The sequence below is a fragment of the Humulus lupulus genome, chromosome 2 (genome assembly GCF_963169125.1).
Source record: "Humulus lupulus chromosome 2, drHumLupu1.1, whole genome shotgun sequence".
Classification (NCBI taxonomy): Eukaryota; Viridiplantae; Streptophyta; class Magnoliopsida; order Rosales; family Cannabaceae; genus Humulus; species Humulus lupulus.
Genome location: NC_084794.1, coordinates 286000608 through 286015197, shown reverse-complemented (window position 1 = coordinate 286015197; position 14590 = coordinate 286000608). Strand labels below are relative to the sequence as shown.

At 34.1% G+C, this 14590-nt stretch overlaps 1 protein-coding gene across 2 annotated transcripts; it reads left to right on the top strand.

The window, feature by feature from the left end:
- The first annotated feature begins 1473 nt into the window (after positions 1-1473).
- On the top strand, positions 1474-14183 carry LOC133819634 (kinesin-like protein KIN-12C). 2 transcript variants are annotated; one of them, XM_062252930.1, is made up of 33 exons: positions 1474-2113; positions 2222-2305; positions 2405-2524; positions 2601-2714; positions 2814-2906; positions 2987-3147; positions 3252-3326; positions 4110-4197; positions 4294-4352; positions 4437-4500; positions 4884-4949; positions 5034-5198; positions 5286-5390; positions 5546-5781; positions 5872-5941; positions 6017-6070; positions 6150-6208; positions 6312-6378; positions 6961-8566; positions 8647-8720; positions 8879-10171; positions 10249-10356; positions 10616-10779; positions 10857-10944; positions 11030-11104; positions 11514-11738; positions 11898-11996; positions 12087-12161; positions 12244-12302; positions 13389-13500; positions 13592-13708; positions 13804-13934; positions 14027-14183. In XM_062252930.1, the coding sequence occupies exons 1-33, from the start codon at positions 1613-1615 to the stop codon at positions 14049-14051; spliced, it is 6432 nt and encodes a 2143-aa protein (XP_062108914.1). In that variant the 5' UTR covers positions 1474-1612; the 3' UTR covers positions 14052-14183. The 2 variants fall into 2 exon arrangements, with proteins under 2 accessions (XP_062108914.1, XP_062108915.1); XM_062252931.1 differs by having other exon boundaries at positions 1477-2113; positions 13807-13934.
- Positions 14184-14590: the final 407 nt, after the last annotated feature.

The following is a 14590-nucleotide window of genomic DNA, read 5'->3' as shown; positions in this document are numbered from 1 at the left end:
TATAAAAATTGAACAAAAATAATGGAAATTTAATTAATATTAAGACAAAATTCATAGTAGATTTCTCTTTAAAACAGATTTAAGCAATTGAAACTATCCCCGTACAGAAAGGGTAGTCTCAATTTTAGTTTGGAGATGACAATTTTCTCTTCTCAAAGCTTTCATGGAAGAGAAGTTATTTGCTATTGAATGGTGTGTCACCTTTGAAAAATCACAATCATAAAAAAAAAGGAATATTGATGGCGATAATACCCAATTTTTTTCAAAAGTTGCACTTTATTATCCAATTTTTTTTTGCGGTAATAATAGTTAAATATATAATTTTGGTACATCGGTTAATACTCACCGTTAACTACTCGGTTAGTATCTACGTGACATATTTTTATTAGTCTAATTGGCGGTGATAATGCTTAATTTTTTTCAAAAGTTACACTTTAAAGCCCAATTTTTTTGGTAATATCTAAATCTACAATTTCGATGTAGTTGTTAGTACTCACCGTTAAGTATGCACATGACACATATGGATTTTTGGATGATTTTAGACTAAATTATTTAAATTCTTCAAATATTATAAAAATTATTTTAAATTTTTAAAAATCTAAAATATTATTAAAAACTAATTAATAATATGAATTTTGAGATGATTTTGAGTTTCAATGTTAATTTGGGCTGTTTCGAATTTGTATATTTTAATTTTATTAATTAGTTTCTAATAATTTTTTAGATTTTTTAAAATTATAATGATTTTTATAGTATTCAAAGAATTTAGGGATATTGACAGTAATAGTATCCAAATCATTTATAAAGTTATACTTTAATACCTAAATTTACGAGTATACAAATATGTCATGTGGATATTTAACAGACAGTTAATGGTGAGTACTAATGGTTGTAATAAAATTGCAGATTTATGTGTTATTACCGCAAAAAAAAAAAATTAGGTATTAAAGTGTAACTTTTGAAATTTTTTGAGTATAATCTCCACTAATATCCCTAAAAAAAACCTAAATTGGAATCATTACTCTTATTACAAACTCTCCCAAACACGATAAATGAACTCTTCTATATTATACTTTCTTAAATCAATGAATGAAATATGTATTCAAACTAATGATATTGATAGCAAAGATTGTAAAAGATAGGACAAAGTCTACTAACACTAAACACAAATAAACTAAGGCTAAATTACACAATACAACCACAAATCTAAACAAAAGCAAAGTTGTTGTTAATTCAAACAAAAGGAAAGGGTTACATTATTTGTTAGTGATTAGAAGGAGGCTTTAATTCAAAATTTGTTGCAGCCAAGCCAATATAATTCAAATATGCAATCATCCAAAGTTTTAGGTTGATCTCTAATTTATAGCTTTTCTAATTGCCTAGGCGTGGCGTGGGTAGCACAGGGCCCATTTCGATACGATAGGCCCGCATAACGGACCAATAATGAAACGACGTAGTTAGAGTGAGCTAAGCTAAGCTAGAGAGCCTCATAAGTGCAGTTCAAAATGAAAATGGGCGGGCGTCTTCTACATCATAATATCTTCTTCTAGTTTCTAATTCCAACACAGAAAACAAAAAAACAAAAAAGGGAAAAAGAAAACAAATTCTACTCATGACGAAAGAACGCTCCAATTTCCGATTGGAAGCGAACGAGAACGAATTCGAGACCGAGAACGAGGTTGGGATTCACTTTCCGCCTCCTCGAACGCCTCTCAACACCATCGCCGATCCAGCTCAGTTCCATTCCCGTCGACATTCCTATTCCGATAGAAAGCTCGATTACGGCAACGCCACTCCTCCAAGGCCTTCCGCTTCCGGTCGTGGAGCTGGAGCTGGACCGAAGGCGAAGACTGCCTCTAAAGTTGCGCTGTTATCATCATCGTCGTCGTCTTCTTCTTCATGTGAGGTCGAATTGCCGCATTTTGAGCTCCAACATGATTCTACTTTCTGGGCCGATCACAATGTGCAGGTTTTGATTCGAATTCGGCCTCTGAGTAGGGTGGAGAGCCACGCTACTTGTTTGAGGCAGGAATCGCCACACACTTTGGTTTGGCTTGGTCATCCCGAAACTCGATTTACCTTTGATCATGTTGCTTCCCCCACTATCTCACAGGTGCTTTTCTCTTATTGTTACATTTCTCCTAGCTCAACCATTTGTTAGTAGTACGGTACTTCACTTATTACTGTTCATAACGGTCTGTTTCATTCGCCTCCTGTTTAGGAAACCCTCTTCCGGGTTGCTGGCCTTCCCATGGTGGAGAATTGCTTGTCTGGTTACAATGCTTGTATGTTTGCTTACGGTCAGGTATAGCATAAATGAATAAATGAATGTTCTTGTATCAATAAACTATCTAATCTATTTATAAATATATATATATATTAATTGTATTTGATTCTTTCACAGACCGGCAGCGGAAAAACCTATACCATGATGGGGGAGATATCCCAGATTCAAGAAAACCTCAATCTAGATTCTGGTCTAACTCCCCGCATTTTCGAATATTTGTTTACAAGGATTTCTGCGGTAACATACTCACTTTTCTTCTCAACTCCTTGACCCTTGCTCACCTTCCTCTTACTCGAATCCATTCCATTTGTAGGAGGAAGAAAGCAGAAGAGAGGAACAGTTGAAGTACAGCTGTAAATGTTCCTTTCTCGAGATATACAACGAGCAAATTACTGATCTTTTGGAGCCTTCTTCAACTAATTTGCAAGTAATCAATGCTTTTCCATATACCTATCATTATCAGGTGAACTTGAACTAATATTTTTTGTTTGCTTGAAACTTATTCATATTTCCTTCATTTTTGTAGCTCAGAGAAGACTTGAACAAAGGTGTATATGTAGAAAACCTTACAGAGTACAATGTCAGGAACGTTAATGATGTGGTCAAGCTTTTGCTGCAGGTCTGATTTTTACTGTGAAGTTATTTTCCTCCACTTCTTGCTCACTACAAGTTACAAGTTTTATTCTTCTTTTGTTTTAGGGTGCTGCAAACAGAAAAGTGGCAGCCACACGTATGAACAGTGAGAGCAGCCGATCCCACAGTGTTTTCACTTGTACAATTGAGAGCCGCTGGACTAAGGATTCTTTGGCCCATTTTAGATTTGCCAGGTTGAATTTAGTAGATCTAGCTGGTTCTGAGAGGTAAGTTTCTTTTCTATAATTGATTAATTTTTGTTTTGTTTTGTTTGTTTTCCCATTTTTTTTCCTTCCCATGACTTTTAGCTTGGACCAACTTGTTAATCTAGGCAGAAAAGCTCTGGCGCAGAAGGAGATCGCTTAAAGGAGGCAGCAAACATCAACAAATCTTTATCAACACTTGGGTAACTTTAAGTTTCATCATGTTAACAAATCTATATCCATGCCTTTACTTAGTATCAACTTTTAGCATTTATAGCCTTCCTTATTTCTTTGTAGAAATATTCTTGCTCGTTTACTAATTAATGATCTGTTCAAAATTCAAATCATTAAAAAATGTTTTTACTCTCTTTGGAATCAGCGATCAGACTAAATTTGTATAAACATTCCTCCATACTTTTTTCTCCATTGAATCAGTTGTGCTCCAACTATGCTGTAGAGGTCATACTTGTAGATTTCAGGTCGCTATTTATTAGTTCACTTCTTCATGATAAATTGACGAATTTGTGTCATTACTCGTTACAAGAAATAGTATAATCAACGTTTTGTGAGAATTCTTGAAGTCAGAGTTCTACAAGCCAAAAAAAAAGAAAAACCAAGCAAACAAACATTGACAAAGTCATTCATGTTTATGTGTAAAGAGGCTAATGGTTGAAAAGTGACCAAAATGTTGCATGGATTGCTCAATTTGATTAACATTTTTGTAATGATTGATCAGTCAGCCATAGGGTTGAAACTCCTTTAATCTTAGTAGCTAGCACTTGACTATAGACACTAATTGTAGTGACTAAACTGATTATATATTGGCAACTTTTTTTCTTTCACCCTGAAAGAAATTTTATTTTTTTTCCTAATAATTTTCTCTTGTTAGAGTTCTTCTGAAAATGAGATACACAAAAAGGCTAAAAGGTCCATTCTATTGCTATTTGAGTTAGTGTTTTGATTAGCTTTCTTGTTCTTTTCTTTAGCTTGGTGATAATGTCTCTAGTGGATTTGGCACATGGGAAACATAGACATGTTCCCTACAGAGATTCAAGACTTACATTTCTACTTCAGGTAAGAAAAAAGTTATGAAACATGTAGTGGTTATAATTATTTTCTGCAGTCTCTCATTGTGATGACTCAAATACATAATAACTTCAATGGATGTAGGACTCTCTTGGTGGAAACTCCAAAACCACTATTATTGCAAATGTCAGCCCATCTATATGGTGCGCAAATGATTCTGGAATTCTGTAATTGTTCCAGTGTTTTTTTTCTTTATAAAAGAGAGATAATTTTTGCTTTTCATGCAGTTCGGCTAATGAAACACTTAGCACTCTAAAGTTTGCTCAGCGTGCCAAACTTATTCAGAATAATGTAAGTACTATGCGATTATGTGAAGCAATATTAAAGAAAAAATTGATGGAGATATTATCATCATTGAGTATGTGCCTACTGATAAAAAATTAGCTGATATACCTACAAATGACTTATAGAACGTGTTTGATTTTCTCTTGGGCAAGCTTGGTCTTTTGAATATCCACAGCCAAGCTTGAGAGAGAGTGTTGGCAGAAAATCAGTATTATTTATGTTTTCTTGATTCTACAGATAGTATTCCACATTGTTTTGTTCTATATCTATATGTGTGTAAACTTTCTATCAACCAATATACAAAAATTATTATTCAGTATTTTTTTACTCACAAATTCATAGAATGAATAAGCAGTTATTGTCATTTTTACACTCATTTTCCTCCCTAGGCTAAAGTGAACGAAGATGCTTCAGGTGACATAAATGCCCTTCAGCGGCAAATCCAACAGTTAAAGGTACGTGTGTAATGGCATGTTCATGAGAATTTTACTGTTGTTTTATACTAGCCTGGAACTAAGGGATTTTTAAAACTTTTATAGGGTCAGTTGTCCTTTCTAATGAAGGATAACCACATTTCAAAGTCTTTGCCAAGTTTTGTGCCAAGTGCTAAAGAATCTAGATTCAGTGACATGTCTGAGGAATATGATTCTCTAGGGGACAACACGGAGTCTTATAATCAAGTGATTCATCCTGTTGAAAACAAGGTAATGTTAGCTCTTACCTTTATACTGTTTCCTTCAATCTTATATAATGTAGGACATGTTTGGTATTAGCACTAACACTCATAGCAGATAAAAACTTTGGAAGCTAATTTATGTGGGGCGTTAAGGAGAGAAAAAATATCAGAGACTGCAATGCGAAAGTTAGAGGATGAACTTGAAAACATGAAATGTTTGGTATGTATCTCATAATAAGGACTTACTATATTCTTTTTTTTTTAAAAAAAGTTCTTGATCAGTTTGCACATTACACTCTTTTTCTATGCATAATTCATAATTGTAAAAGCAGTATGTTATTGCGGGGTTAATATGTTGATACTGCATCTCTGTAGGCACGCCAAAGAGAAGAGGATGCTCAACACAGCAAAATTATGTTAAGGTTTCGGGAAGAAGAAATTAAACGACTTGAATTATTGACAAATGGAAAGTTGTCTGCTGAGAAGTATCTTGTAGAAGAAAATAAGGTTTTAATGGAAGAGATTCAGCTGCTTCGAGCAGAAATGAATAGAAATCCAGAATCCACCCAGAACTCTGTTGAAAATAATAGACTTCGAGAGCAATTACAAACGTAATTTCTATGAATAGATATGTATGCTATGAATTGTCCTTTTTGCTCTTGTTGGATGCTATTGACAATTTGCATCATTCTTCATGTCAGTTTCCAAAACTTTTATGAACATGGAGAGCGAGAAACATTGATAGCTGAAGTGTCAGAATTACGCAATCAGGTTATATTCTTTTTTTTTTCTCCTTCTAGTCATCTTTAATATGAAACATTTATCTAAATAATTTTGAATATGCAGCTTCTTGGTATGTTGGAAGAAAAGGTTCCATTATGCAGATTTACTAAAAATCAGGTTAGAAAGAACTATTCTATTGGTTAAGTAGTTATACATTAAATTTTAGAGGTAACAATTGATGTTATCGAGAATGCAGGATGAGGATGCATCAAAGGAATTAGAAGCTTGCAGGATTATGAATTCCAAATTAATGAGGTACCTTTTTTATTTTAAAGAAGGAATATATTACAGAATTACAGATCACAATTGACTAGTTTAGTTGAACTAGTTTTACCATGTTTATGATTTATGTCTGCAGAGATGTTGAAGAACTACAAACAGAACTGAGAAAGAATCTGAATTGTAATCAAGCTGCCTCTGATTCTGTAAGGATAATTTACAAACTATTGCCAAAATGGCAATGTCATGAATCATTACTACTTTTGTTTACTAAATGGAGAAAAGATTTATTGATTGGAGGGATGATAGGACCCTAAATCTTGTTAGGACAATAGTGCAGATTCTGCAGAAACTTAGAGAGAGTGAGCAGATGAAGGAGAAGATAGTGATAGGACTGAATGACTTTCTGTAACGAATAGGTGAAAATCAGATACAAGTAGTGAAGGTAATTCAAGAGACCTTCCACTCTCCCCAATCCAAATTAATAAGGATCCAATTACTCAATACCCGAATGCCTACTCAATCGCATAGGGTTGTTAATTATACTCCTAAAGGTCTAGCTGGAATATAACTATCCTAATACAAAAATAGAATAGAATACATACATCAATTACTAGAGTTAGACTTTCTTATTTCGCTTTGCATATGTTGTATTTATTGAAGGCCTATTAAAGGAGTACTCCAACTGATATCTTAGACTTTATTAGTATCAAAGTGCATATGATTTTGTATTTTTTTTTAAATTTTAATAGTAGATTTGTGTAATTGTTAAATTACATGTTTCACAGGTTAAGAGCATATCAATGCAAAGTGATGTAAATGAGATGGCATCTTATATCCAAACAAATGACAAGGCTTTGCAAAATGAATTCTTGGGACTTAATGATTTAGATAGTAAAGACAATGGCCTGGTAAAAGAAAGCAACAAAGATACTGAAAGAATGGTGTTACAAGCTAAGTTGGACAGAATGACCAAGGATCTAGAAGAAGTTAGGCTACTAAATAACCATTTTCAAGAAGAGAAAATGTTGCAGTTTTCTTGCAACCAAACAGCTGAACTAGTTCGTGAACAAGTTGAGATGGAGACAGCGAGAACAATTCTTCAATTACAAGAAGAGGTTGATGCAATTCAATGCAAGCTTGATGAGAAATTATTTATTATGACTCAAGAAAATGCAAAGCTACGAAATATTATAGCAACTAAAGAGGAAGAAATTATGGTAGTGAATACAGAGTGGGAAAAGGCAACCTTAGAGCTAACAGGATTCCTTGCTGATGGTTCTAGATCCCTAAAAAGTGTCTCCAACCAAATAGAAAGTATTGCTCATTCATTTCCCCAAGCTAATCTTCATATTAGCGAACATGTCCAGACAGCTGCTAGAATTTACATTGAGAAGGAAGAATCAATTCTGCATCTGAAGAAGAGCTTGGAAGATGCACAAAACACAGTAATTGACATGGTGCAAAAGCTGAGTTCCTTAAAAGGTGCAACATTGGCTTTAACTGAATTCCCACAGTCAGATAATGATGCAATCTGTAAAGAACATGTCAGCATGTTGTTGAATGATAAGATCAACATGGTTAAGCTGTTAGAGGAAAAACTCAATTTCAAAGAGGCTCAGGTTAATGAAGCAGAAAAATGTGCTACTCTTGCTTCCATTGTAATGAGCTGGCTCTTTGAAAATGAAAAGGTTGCCCACAAAAATGAAGCAAAATGTATTAACCCTCCTGCCGAAATGGCCAATCTTGAAATATCAAAGGCTTTTGCAGTGGAAGATGTTATGGCCGAAGCTGAGTCGATGGGGTTAGAAATATTTGAATCTGAAAAGGCTACGATGGAACTGAAAGATCAATGCAAGAATTTCGACTATAGCACAGATGATACACCATCAATGAAAGCATACAATTATCAGAACTTCAACAATCAGTGCCACATACTGCATCAAATACAAGACGAACTTACTAAAGCAAACTACAGACTGAAAGTAATTGAAGATTTCGTTCATGCTGAAGTAAATGTACTTGAATCCTCTGCAACTTACGACGATGTTGTACATGCAGATGTGTGGAGTTCTGATTGTTCTTCATCAAGCTCTGATTTCTCAATTGAAAGTGTAGCTTCGGGAAACATGTCAGATGCCTCTTCACCTATTTCCTCCTCTACTTTACCCAATAAACAAACTGGGAAAATGATGTTGACAATTGAAGTCCCAACGCCCACATCTGATCATCAACATTTAGAAAGTTCAAATATGCCTTTGGAATTTGACGAAGCAACAAATTTACACCTTAAAAAAGAACTTATAGTGCTAATTGATGCTTTTGACCTGCTACATATTCGTGTAGTCACACTTTATAATAGTTTGGAGTTTGGAGTTTGTTCAGACCAAGAAGGTACATATTTCCTTAACTTAACTTGAAATAATAATTATGTTATTTAACAAGTGTCCTAAGCATCTCAGGATGAATGGCAGGTTTCAAACAGTTTATTCCTTCCTCTGAGTCGACATTGGAGAAAGCTAATGTGTATTCTGATTATACTAGAAAGGTAAAATCATTATCAAATTACTCTTGTTGCATGATTTATTGGATTTGCATGATCAACTATATTTTATTAGGACAATACAGTATTGGTATATCACCTATATGTTATAAACAAGTGAGAGATCACCGGGATTATACTTTCGTGACATTCTCTATGTGCAGGTACCGGCTGATGAAAAAAATGAGCATGCTAGAAGATTCATCACCAAATTTGAGGAAGCCCACGCTACAATAAAGGAAGCCGATTTTATGTTAAATGCTTTGGTGAAGGCAAATGAAAATGCAATACAGTTGACTGGTGTTTGGAAACACACAGGTGAGGAATTGATGATAGAGCGAGCAAATTTGATCAAAGAAGTTGAACATTTGAAATCTACAATACTTGTGAAAGAAAATGAGAATAAATTACTTCATGATGAAGCAAATTGTAGTTTGGTAGAGATTGCAAGCTCACTGTCTTCACTCGAAGAATGTTATATGCAATTGAAAAGTGATGAGGAGAAATTAACAGCAACATACTCTGATGTCTTTTCTATGGGAATGGAGATGTTAAACTTCATAAGCAACTCAAGATCATTTCTAGAAGATATAGGCCTTGAGATTGTGGGGAAGAATTTTGCTGCATTTGTCCTATATCAATGTTGTGTTGGAGGGCTAATCAACAAAATCCCATCTTTGAATGTAGAAACTGATCTCCATCTATTCTCTCATCAAGAAAGCAATGCGCTAGTGAACGAGCTGCAAAGTATTTGTTCAGATGATGGTAATAAAATTATGGTTACTAGTAATAAGCTTGTTGGCGAAGGGGTTCAGAGAGAAGTAAACAGCAGCATGGAAGGCAATGATATGTGCTCATCTAATGATTATATGATAAATGAGAATATAGCACTCAAGAAAGAATTGAAACGGAAAGAAGTTGTACTGGAGGGTTTGCTATTTGATTTTAGTTTGTTGCAGGAATTAACATCAGACAAAAAGGAGATCAAGGAAGAATCTGATAAAATTGTATGTTCTTTAAGTCAAGTTCAACTTGAACTAGAGGCTAAAACAAGACAACTTGATGAAATGTTGGTTCAGCATAGAAAACTTGAAGGTCGCCTAATTGGTACCGAAGAGGCTCTTGTTATGTTGAATTCCAATCTTGCTGATGCTAATGACATAATCGACAGCTTATCAGAGCAAAATGCTGAGTTGAAGATGATTCTAAAAGAACTCTATCTCAACAAATCAGAGGTTGAAAGACAACTGGAAGAACAGAAAGAGATAGTTAATAGTTTGGAAGAGGAGGTGCTTCAGCTCACTTCTTCAATAGACAAAAAAATTGAAGATAATTTAAGAAGGGTCACTAGTGAGAAAGATCAACTTCAAGACGAAGTTCAATCCTTGATCGATAAAGTTGAGATGGCCTATGCATTAGTTGATGAAAAAGAAGCTATGATAATTGAAGCTCGCCAGGTACACAATTTAACAATTCTTTTTCCAAAGACATCCTTAAAGGTAGACTGCACCTCTTACAAACTAAACTCTTTTAGGTGTCTGAAGCATGTAAGATATATGCTGAACAGAAGGAAGACGAGGTTAAAATTTTAGAACGTTCTATTGAGGAGCTTGAGTCTACCATAAATGTACTCGAAAAGAAGGTAAGTCATAATCATTCTTATTTGATTTTTTTAATCTCTTTCTAGACAATTCATGTTTTGTTATATATGTGTAAATATATGTATACAAACTAATATAAACATTTCTGACATGTAAGAAAGGAAAAATGTCTTATAGTCTAATCATAATAGACACAGAGAAAATCATGTGTTTGTTGAACATTTTACATGGTCTACTTGTTAAATGAAAAAATATTTATCATAGAAAATTAAAAACCATATCATATATTTGTGATTTTAGGTGTTTGAGATGGATGATGAGGTAGAACGGCATCGGTTGAGCAGAGACTCGTTGGAATTGGAACTCAAAGCTCTAAAGCAGAGATTACTAAACGTTGAAAACTTAACAGAAGATGTGGATTCAGAAAACTCAAATGTTGAACATTCTGAAAATCAGATATACAGGTGAGAAGTATACCTTGCTATCTTGATCAAATAAATACTTTCTTTCTTGTAGATTTAATAAGTTCGTTTTAATGCAGGCAACTACATAACAAAGCCTTGGAACTTCACCAAGCTCAAACTCGAATAAAGCTTCTTGAAGAGGAAAGAGCTGAACAAGATAAAGAGGTACCATCTTGTTATGTAGCGTTTGTTCCCCACAGTTTATTATTTGTTAATTTCTTTAACTTAAACAATTTTTAACTATTTGAAGATCAACCAACACAAGGAGTATATCAGTGAACTCATGTTGCATGCAGACGCCCAAGCTTCTCAATACCAACAAAAGGTACTATTACTAATTATTGGGTATATGTGCTAGTTTATTAAATAGTACTATGGTGGAGATTCTAAAACTGAAAGGTACATCAATGCATATTCCCAAAAGTCTCATTGTCTTTCAGAATTCACCTCTGAAGCCTTCGCTCAAGTGTTTTGCTAAAGAGACAATATATATATATATTCAAGTTGAGCTCAAGAAGTTAGCCTAAAAAATCTATGATGTTGCTACTTGGTTTCAAGAGGATCTGATCTGAGTTCCCTTAGTTGTTTGGCTGATATTATTTTTTGATATAGATTTAGGTTGACTTTTAGTATTTCAGAGTCTGTTCATTAAAAGCTGATCACACATGGTTTTACATTTCTATATCGGCATACCTATTCGAAGTTTTGTAATGTCATTTGCAACCTTCTGACAGTATAAGACATTGGAGGCCATGGTTCATGAAGTCAAAATAGATTCAATGAGTTCAACATTGAACAAAGCAGAGAAAAGCTCAGTAAGAACAAGGGGCTCCAGCTCACCATTCAAATGCATTTCGAGTATAGTTCAGCAGATGAATTCGGAGAGGGATCAGGAATTGTCAACAGCCAAGTTCCGTATTGAGGAGCTAGAGGCAATTGCTGCTAGTCGACAGAAAGAGGTAAGGAAGCTGTCATTATAAAATACATTTTTCTCTAAATATTTACACACAATCAAATACAATCAGTATATGCATTGCATAAAATGGGCATGTGCATGAGTGTTCATGGTTAAGAGTAACCATTACTAGAACAGTACTTACTCCATCGTACTGAATCAGGTGTGTATGCTGAATACAAGACTAGCTGCAGCAGAAAGCATGACACATGATGTGATTCGTGATTTGCTTGGTGTGAAATTGGACATGAGTAACTTTGCAGTAAGTTAAAGACTATTACTCTCAAAGAAAAACAAGTCATTAACAGCTGCATTTCTCACTTGTTTGCGTTTTGCTTTTGATGTATTCTAGAATTTGATGGACCATTACCAAATTAAGAAGCTTGTGGAGGATGTCCATCAGCAAACTGAAGACTTTATGGAAAAGGTGCTTTCTCTAAAAGCTTAATGTGCAATTTTTTATTTATTGTTGTGCGTGGTCCTAACATACAGTTTTTGTCATTTATTAGGAGGAAGAACTTGTCCGCTTAAGGAAGCAAATTAAAGATCTAAATGAGGAAAGAGAAAGGTAAGACCTATTCCATCAATTCCTTTCTAGCTATTCTAAGAACTGATTTCTACAAATAGATTTTTCATTAGGGTGTTCCACATAGCCTCTCATCACCAATACCTCATTATTATTAACATAGTATTGGAGTCCAATAAAATTTTAACAAACAAATACGATTTAAGTTGGTCCAATTAGTGAGGTCAATATGAAAAAAATTAATAAAAAAGAAAAGGCCGCTTGAAATCTACGTAGTGCAAAGTCATCTAAGATCCAAAAATAGTGAGCTAAGAAAGAGTTGTGATACAGCAGTTCAAGATTGGTCACCATCTTAAGTAGATATTTAAGTCCACGCTAAAAATATGAGAATATTAATCTATTTATAAAAGCACAAGTCATTCCACTCATAACTGACTGTTTCTGAGATGGAATAGCACTCTTTATATTGCTTAGTATCACAATAACCTTTTTTTTTTATTATTCCACAAAATATTATCCAACGCAACAATAAAAGAGAAGAATGACAAAGAAAAGTTGACACCACTTTTATGTAAAATTTTCTATCCATAAAACTTACTCCAACATATTTCACGTCTCGTTTATCTGTCTAATTAGAAAGTCACTAAAGCTAGCTCACAGGTGAGAGAGGGATGAGGTATAAGGTTCAGGGTTGAATTAGGGACCTCCTTGAAATTAATATTTTTATGAGGACCAAATATGCTAACCATACCCAAAAAAAAAATCTCTCTAATTAACCAGCTACATATCCAATTCATTCATAAACTAGACTGCTCCTCCAGGTAGGAGAAAAAATCACCTCCAAAATCCACTCCCTTTTCCCTCTTTGCCAAATCTTCGTTATTGAAACTTCTGTTGCTGTGTCGTGACTGAGTAATCGATCGTTTATATGGCAATGTATGTTGACATTGTCAGTGGCAAAGCAAGCAATCCTTAAGCAACAACTTCTTGTGTATCTACTACTCAATCAAATCAATGTTCTTAGGTTAGAATTTCATTAATGAAACAATCTTTTCAAGTAACACAAAGCAACGTTCTTGTCATTGTAAGAATTCTGGGCAAGTAATCAAGTTTCAAATTACAATGTAGCTGCAAACTGGAAATAAATATGAAGGAAGACGATTTACTTAGTGCCCAGATAACTGTTGAACAACTCCAAGAACGGGAAAGCTTTCTTTCCACTCAGAATGAGATGCTGAAGGTAGGGAATGAATATGCTTTTGAAGTTTTTTTGATTTCATTTCCTTGAATAAAAATATTGGGTCCGATCAATCTGCATATGTTATGTATAGAGAGACAAGAACAATCTGAAGACAACGATAGCAGAACTGGATGAAATGGTGAAGGCACTTCTTGGAACAAAATCTAAACAAGAGCCAACTCACACTCACCCAACGTCATTGACCAAGGTAGGCTTAGGGCTTTAGGCTTGACATCTTGAACGTATAAACAATTAATTTTCAATTTTGAGATTCAACTCATGCCTCTTTAATGATACTTGTAGCAGAAGAAATTGAAATCGGTTGATGGTGATTTTAGCAAGAGGCTAGAACAGTCTGAAAAGCTTCTTTCTCGTGTAAACGGTGAACTTGCTCAGTACTATAAATCTCATGGCGCAGGAACAAGTTACAACAGGTATGGTTGTAAAAGCTGAGCTTTAAATTAACTATAAATGGTAGCCTTGACTTCTTCTCTAAAAGCATTATTTTTCACTTTTTATATAACAGCAAGCAGAAGAATCAGATTGGTTGATTTGGAACCTTAGTGGAATGCGGGTGTGTTTCGTGGTGTGATTTAGAAGTAAGAAGTGGAGAATTACAGTTCAATTGTAATTAATAACAAGAACAGTTCACGAGTAAATAATTGTTTCCATTCTTTAGGAAATGCGTGGCCTTGCTATTTTTTTACCACAATAATCTGTTGTTTTACAATTCTACTTATTAGGATCTACTATACCACGCAACCACAAAAAAAAAAAAGAAAAAAGAAAAAACCATTCCCCTCTATTTCTCACTTTGCCTTCACATTGTCATTAAAAACTACCCCACAAATTTACTTGCCAACATCAAGTCTTTGTTTGAACTTTAGATTTTAGTAAGAAAAAAATTAATGAAATAAATATAGTAGAGAAAAAATATTGAAAAATATTTTCTAAGCCCTAAGTTTAAAAAAATTATCCCACATTTCATAATTGTCGTCCCAATTAATAATCACTTTTTTTCCGTTTAGGTATTCAACAGAATCTAACAATTTAACGAACTAATCCTAACAATTTGTAATCAGTTTGTTAG

What these genes read in the sequence shown, in the direction of transcription:
- LOC133819634 (XM_062252930.1), top strand. Translation starts at nt 1,613, where the DNA reads ATGACGAAAGAACGCTCCAATTTCCGATTGGAAGCGAACGAGAACGAA. An exon ending in CTTCTTCAACTAATTTGCAA is followed by an intron (nt 2,715 to 2,813) that starts GTAATCAATGCT and finishes TCATTTTTGTAG; the next exon opens with CTCAGAGAAGACTTGAACAA. An exon ending in TGGACATGAGTAACTTTGCA is followed by an intron (nt 11,997 to 12,086) that starts GTAAGTTAAAGA and finishes GATGTATTCTAG; the next exon opens with AATTTGATGGACCATTACCA.